Source organism: Sander lucioperca, chromosome 11 (assembly GCF_008315115.2).
Source record: "Sander lucioperca isolate FBNREF2018 chromosome 11, SLUC_FBN_1.2, whole genome shotgun sequence".
NCBI classification, from domain to species: domain Eukaryota; kingdom Metazoa; phylum Chordata; class Actinopteri; order Perciformes; family Percidae; genus Sander; species Sander lucioperca.
In genome coordinates, this window is record NC_050183.1 from 24,108,888 (window position 1) to 24,116,387 (window position 7,500).

At 45.6% G+C, this 7,500-nt stretch overlaps 1 protein-coding gene across 4 annotated transcripts in view; it reads left to right on the top strand.

The window, feature by feature from the left end:
* The window catches only part of med16 (mediator complex subunit 16), a 29,022-nt gene extending 24,401 nt beyond the window's left edge, over positions 1 to 4,621 (top strand). For all 4 annotated transcript variants that reach the window (XM_036007047.1, XM_036007049.1, XM_036007050.1 and 1 more), the window contains exons 13-16: positions 1,730 to 1,922; positions 2,664 to 2,889; positions 3,782 to 3,865; positions 4,026 to 4,621. In XM_036007047.1, the coding sequence (XP_035862940.1) occupies positions 1,730 to 1,922; positions 2,664 to 2,889; positions 3,782 to 3,865; positions 4,026 to 4,152 (630 nt within the window). In that variant the 3' untranslated portion in view covers positions 4,153 to 4,621. The remainder of the gene's footprint in view (positions 1 to 1,729; positions 1,923 to 2,663; positions 2,890 to 3,781; positions 3,866 to 4,025) is intronic.
* Positions 4,622 to 7,500: the final 2,879 nt, after the last annotated feature.

Below are 7,500 nucleotides of genomic sequence, written 5' to 3' on the forward strand. Positions count from 1 at the left end.
TAACACAGCATTAATCAGTCCCTCCAGGATTTACAGCCTTTTTTTGAGATTGTTGCGGCCCAAAATGCCTGATTTTGCGGGAGCTTTTGTAAAAAATTGCGATAAAAGTTGCGATGCCTTTTGTAGTTTTGTTGCAATGAAGTTGCGAGAGACAGTGAAAGTTGCTTTTTTGTATAGTTCTTTAAATATAAAAAAGAAACTTATGAATAAAATGACTCTGGGCTGAGTTGTCCTAGGAACCAAAAATGCTCAGGATGCTGCAGATGTTGGTATAATATGAAAATGGCTGGTGGATTTAAGACAAAAAATAATAATTTATTGAATGAATAAATTTGAACATGTCTGTCAGTGGCTTGTTGATCTTTGCATTGTTAGTTAATTTCCTAACCTAGCCTGGGACACACATTCATATGGTTTGATAAAGGACTTTAACTTAGTTATCATTTCACTTACAATAACAAGCGTAGCTGTCCTCAATTTAGGTCATCCTGTACGTCTCATCTCCGGTTTTTCCTACATCCACCGTGTGTGTGTGTGTGTGTGTGTGTGTGTCACTGTCACTGTGTGTGTGTGTGTGTGTGTGTGTGTGTGTGTGTGTGTGTACCATCAGTCGCGGGGGGAACTGAGCAGCAGAGAGCCGACAGGATTGAAACAGCAGCAGCTTTCAGCAACTGAAAAATCGTTACAGCGTACATTGAAGTTTAATACAGGTTGGCAGGACGGTCTGAAATGTTTTGCACGGTCTTTAGCTGTACGTTTTGTCAATGCACCACTTTGCCTTGCGCCATTTTCTTTACTTTGCCCTCAACAGAGAACATTCATAGCTACTTCTGACTCCGCGGAGGGCCTCTTAACACCGGGGATATGTCGCCACGTTTGTTTAACCGATAATTGTCCTTTCGTCTGTACCTCAGCTCAGCTACATGGTGTCACAGACTAGCGCTGAAAACTACTCGACAAAATGTCTGGAGTTGACGGAAATCTGCGTGGTCAAAGCCCCGGCTGTGAACGGTTTCATTTCCTATATGTTTTTCACAATCAAAGTCCTCCGTTATTTTGGTGTTTGAATGTTTTTATTATGAAGCAGCAAAATCCGGAAATGTTGGGCATTCATTAGCAGTAACGTAACGTGACTCCTATAAGCACTGTGCATTGTTTCTTAGCAACAGCATTCTCTGACAAAAGCTGCCCGTTACAAGGAATGTTTTACAATCCACCCGCCACTGTGGCTGGTATACAAGGCAAAGTCACTTTGAAAAAGTACCCGCCATTGGCTGGTGGCGGGTGCTAATTTCCCACCCTGCATCCGGTTAATTTTCAAAGTAAAATCCACCGTGCTCACGACAGATCATATTTCCCTGCACTACACCTTGAAAACACAGCTCAGAGTAGTTTCCCCTCTACTCCTCTGGATGAAACTAACTGTTGGTGGTTTTGTGGTTCTGTTCTACGTGAATTTGTGAGATCTCGTGGGTCCTCGTGACTTCAGCTGTCAGTCATGGCCGCAGCCGTACCGCAACAAATCCAGACCTAGTGGGTATTGACGGACGGCGGAGCGCACAGCTGATACGCAACTGGTGGAACTTAGGAGTAACGGTGTGGTGTGTCCTGTAGGGCTCCATGGTGATATGAGACTAACCATATGGTGTCTCCATGGATATGATAGTGGTGACTAACGCTGTGGTGTCTCCATGGGGATATGAGACTAACGGTGCTGTGTGTCCTGCAGGGCTCCATGGTGCGTCCGGGCTTCGGCTTCATGCGGGACGGGGCGTCCTTGGGCATGCTGCGGGAGATGTTGGTGATGATCAGGATCTGGGGGCTGCTGAAGCCCGGCTGCCTGCCCACCTTCACAGCCACGTCAGACAACCAGGACAGCATGCAGCTGCTGTTCAGACTGCTCACCAAGCTCTGGCTCTGCTGTAAGACACACAGAGACACACACACACACACACATATATATATATATATATATATATATGCACACACTCATATATATATATATATATATATATATATATATATATATATATATGCACACACTCACATATACACATATCTACACACACACACACACACACATATATATACATGCACACACACTCACATATACACATATCTACACACATATATACACACACACACACACACACACACACACACACACACAGAGACACACTCACACTAAACCCACCAGACTCCATGTAAATAATCAGGACTTTTATCATGGTAAAACACACTTCATTCAAAGTGGACAGAAACTAAATAAAACTATCAAAAGCCGTCTTGGTTCATCTTTCCACTGTTCCAACAATCACCACTCTGGTTTGGTTGAAATACATCCTTAATTCACCCATTTACATGTGGAAATATGCTGGCTCTATACACGCTAAATGTCCTGATTATTTACATGGAGTCTGGTGGGTTTGGTGATGGAGTCACTTGGACACAAAAACATGGGAAAACAGGGTCCAGGTTGAACAGAAACCGAAGTTATCCTTTAAGTAACATAAGTGAACATGTCCTCTGCCTGTGTGTGTCAGTAACATAAGTGAACATGTCCTCTGCCTGTGTGTGTGTGTGTGTGTGTGTGTGTGTGTGTGTGTGTGTGTGTGTGTGTGTGTGTGTGTGTGTGTGTGTGTGTGTGTGTGTGTGTGTGTCAGCGCGGGAGGACGGCCCCCCCCAGGACCCAGATGAGAGTCTGATAGACGAGTGCTGCCTGCTGCCCAGCCAGCTGCTGGTTCCCAGCATGGACTGGCTGCCCGTCAACGACGGCATCATCGTCCGGCTGCAGGGGAAGCAGCCAATCAGGCTGCAGTTTGGAAAAGCTTCATCTCTGCCCACAGGGGGCGCTGTCGCCGCCGCAGCACCGCTGGAGCTCTTCACCAGGTAACACACACCTGAAACTAGACAGGTAACACACACCCGAAACTGGACAGATAGCACACACCTGAAACTGGACAGGTAGCACACACCTGGAACTAGACAGGTAACACACACCTGAAACTGGACAGGTAGCACACACCTGAAACTGGACAGGTAGCACACACCTGGAACTAGACAGGTAACACACACCTGAAACTGGACAGGTAGCACACACCCGAAACTAGACAGGTAACACACACCTGAAACTGGACAGGTAACACACACCTGAAACTAGACAGGTAACACACACCTGAAACTAGACAGGTAGCACACACCCGAAACTAGACAGGTAACACACACCTGGAACTGGACAGGTCTCACACACACCTGAAATTGGACAGGTAGCACACACCTGAAACTAGACAGGTAACACACACACCTGAAATTGGACAGGTAGCACACACCTGAAACTAGACAGGTAACACACACCTGAAATTGGACAGGTCTCACACACACCTCAAATTGGACAGGTAGCACACACCTGAAACTAGACAGGTAACACACACCTGAAATTGGACAGGTAACACACACCTGAAACTGAACAGGTAACACACACCTGAAACTGGACAGGTAACACACACCTGAAACTGGACAGGTAACACACACCTGAAACTAGATAGGTAACACACACCTGAAACTGGACAGGTAGCACACACCTGAAATTGGACAGGTAACACACACCTGAAATTGGACAGGTAACACACACCTGAAACTGGACAGGTAACACACACATGAAACTACTCTTGACAGACTCTGGTCTCTGTGTATGTGTGTATGTGTGTCTGTCTGTCTGTGTGTGTGTGTGTGTGTGTGTGTGTGTGTGTGTGTGTGTGTGTGTGTGTGTGTGTGTTTTTAGGAGTCCGGGCTCTCAGAAGATGGATAACCTGCGTTGTGTCCATATGGGCGTCTGTCCCACTGAGGAGAGCAAGGCCTGCACCAGGTGAGTCCACAGGAAGTGATGTCACAGCTTCATCATGTTAACTGGAATCACTGTTTGTAAATTTAATTCTAAATACGGTTAAAAACTAACCGTGTGTCTGTGTGTGTCTCTGTCTGTCTGTCTGTCTGTCTGTCTGTCTGTGTGTGTGTGATGTGTTCAGGTGCGGTTGTGTGACAATGCTTCGTTCTCCCAATAAAACGAACGCCATGAAGCAGTGGGAGCAACGCTGGATCAAAAACTGTCTGTGTGGAGGTCTGTGGAGGAGGATCCCCCCCACACTCACCTGAACACAGCCTGGATCCCCCCTTACGTGACCTCTAGATCCCCCCTACATCACCTCTAGATCCCCCCTACATCACCTCTAGATCACCCCCTACATCACCTCTAGATCACCCCCTACATCACCTCTGGATCACCCCCTACATGACCTCTGGATCACCACCTACATGACCTCTAGATCCCCCCCTACATGACCTCTAGATCTCCCTACATGACCTCTAGATCTCCCTACATGACCTCTAGATCCCCCCCTACATGACCTCTGGATCACCCCCTACATGACCTCTAGATCTCCCTACATGACCTCTAGATCCCCCCCTACGTGACCTCTGGATCCCCCCCTACGTGACCTCTAGATCCCCCCCCTACATGACCTCTAGATCTCCCTACATGACCTCTAGATCTCCCTACATGACCTCTAGATCCCCCCCTACATGACCTCTGGATCACCCCCTACATGACCTCTAGATCTCCCTACATAACCTCTAGATCTCCCTACATGACCTCTAGATCCCCCCCTACATGACCTCTAGATCCCCCCCCTACATGACCTCTAGATCTCCCTACATGACCTCTAGATCTCCCTACATGACCTCTAGATCTCCCTACATGACCTCTAGATCCCCCCCTACATGACCTCTAGATCTCCCTACATGACCTCTGGATCACCACCTACGTGACCTCTAGATCACCCCCTACATGTCCTCTAGATCACCCCCTACATGACCTCTAGATCTCCCTACATGACCTCTGGATCACCACCTACGTGACCTCTAGATCACCCCCTACATGACCTCTGGATCACCCTACATGACCTCTAGATCACCCTACATGACCTCTGGATCACCCCCTACATGACCTCTAGATCACCCCCTACATGACCTCTAGATCACCCCCTACATGACCTCTAGATCTCCCTGCATGACCTCTGGATCACCACCTACGTGACCTCTAGATCACCCCCTACATGACCTCTAGATCACCCCCTACATGACCTCTAGATCACCCTACATGACCTCTGGATCACCCCCTACATGACCTCTGGATCACCCCCTACATGACCTCTAGATCACCCTACATGACCTCTGGATCACCCCCTACATGACCTCTAGATCACCCTACATGACCTCTAGATCACCCCCTGAATAATGTTCTGATCCGGTTTGATTTGAGGCATGAATTACACACACGATGTTTGGTCAGTTTTCCTAAAGTTCTTGACACTTTTCTCGTCAGTAAAGTGCTGTTTCAGTTTTCTGTAAATAAAGTTTGTTTTGTATTTCACTTTGTAATAAAACTGTCAAAATAAAAGCCCTGTTGCTTCCTGTTGTTTCTGTTGATCTACATATAGATCCGTTAAAAACAAACCAAATGTTTTAGACTCAGTCTGTTAGTTAGATTTCCTCAGAGACCTCCGAGCTGTTTCTGGTTCAACAGAAAGGTCTATAAGAGGTTTATAGATCTCCGTAGGGAGCCTTTCCATAATGATGTCAGACACTTATATACTTACAATAATTCTTAAAGGGGCACTGTGAGTTCCTGCATGGTTTCAGCAGGATTTCATTTTTGTCTCAAATGGTAGTCATCTCTCCTTGATCCGCTAGCTGCCCCCCCCCCGCCCCCGCCCCCTCCGAACACACCGTGAAACAGCCCGGTCTCAGGAGACAACACAGGGGTCGTTAACGTCAAACAAACACTAGAGGCACAGGCTGGGCACCAAAATACAACAAACCACGTTCCAGCCAATCACCGACAAGACGGTTGGGGGAGGGGGAGGGGGTTAGTGCGTGTGCACATAATGGGGGGGGGGGAGGACAGTGAGCAGAGTTGATTGAGTAGCATCTTGTCGTGATTGGCTGGAACGTGGTTTGTTGTATTTTGGTGCCCAGCCTGTGCCTCTAGTGTTTGGCGTTTATGACCCCTGTGTTGTCTCCTGAGACAGGGGGGACAGCTAGCGGATCAAGGAGAGATGACTACCATTTCAGACAAAAATGAAATCGCGCTGAAACCATGCAGGAACTCACAGTGCACCTTTAATAGGTAAATATCAACAACAGCCTCTAACTTGCAGGTTTCAAGTTACTTTATTTGTCCCCCAGTGGGGCAGTTTGTTGTGCAGCAGATAATATAAAACAAATCCCACACAATCATACACACAATGCAGAGATTGCCTACCTGGCAGGCAAGTTAAAAACAATAAGGTATATGTTTCTAGTAACGTAATATTATAGCTAGGGTACTACACATTATATGAAACTGGATATTACGTTTTTCATACAACTGAATCAACTTAATTGTCAATATTTAGCTTGGTTTGGTCAGCAATTATTCAACCATTTACATATTAACTTACTTGCTAACCATTTGAACTATTCATTACTATTAATGTTAGCTAACTTTTTTAACCGTTAGCCAAGTATTTCAAGTGTTAGCTAGCTATTTGTTTCTCTATACCTAGCTAAGCTAACTAGGCTATGGAGCTTCTTCACAGCAGACATGTTGACGTGTCATTGTAGGAAGAGCACAGCTGAGACTGATCACCTTAACGATGGCTCAGTTCCATCTAGTGTCCCAGTGAGATATTTCAGTGAGTCAGCATGAACAATACCAGGACCTCTCCTAAGGGGAATGCAGCCATCATTAATGGTTAGAATACACCTGTGCTGTTCCTACTATGACATGTCAACATGTCTGCTGGGAAAAAGGTCTATTTAAACTGTTAAATCATTTCTTTAACTGGTTATTTCCACCATTGATTCATTGCTTTTAGCTAACTATTTCAACTGTTTGCTACAAGTTAGAATAGTCAACTAACGTTAACTATTTAGTTTGTTAGCTAACTATTTCAACCGTCTAAAGCGGGACAAACGGGACCAGAACAGGACTAGAACCCAAATAGTGAGGTCAGTTGACTACTGTAATAACAGTTGGACTTTGAATGAAGTGTATTTTACGATGCTAACGTTACTGTTTAGTCTGGTGGCTTTAGCCAACGCAGTTTCACTTTTCTTCTCGCATTTTTTATGTTTAAAAAAAGGATCTTACTCTTTAACTAAAAGGTCTATCTCTGTAGGGATCCATCCCATAATGTTGTCACACACTTATAATAATAATCTGAGTCTGTCAGTGTTTTCTTAGGCTTACAGTTTCCTCCTCTCTCCAGTCCTTATGCTAAGCTAGGCTAATAGATTTAAAGATTTCCATAATGCTGTCAGGAATAGTAACTATTTCAACTGTCTAAACCGGGACAGACAGGACTAAAGCCCAAATAATGCATGTGGAGCTAGCTAACTATTTCAACCATTGAATCATTCCTTTAGCTTACTGCTAACGGTTTCTCCTGTTTACTGTTTATC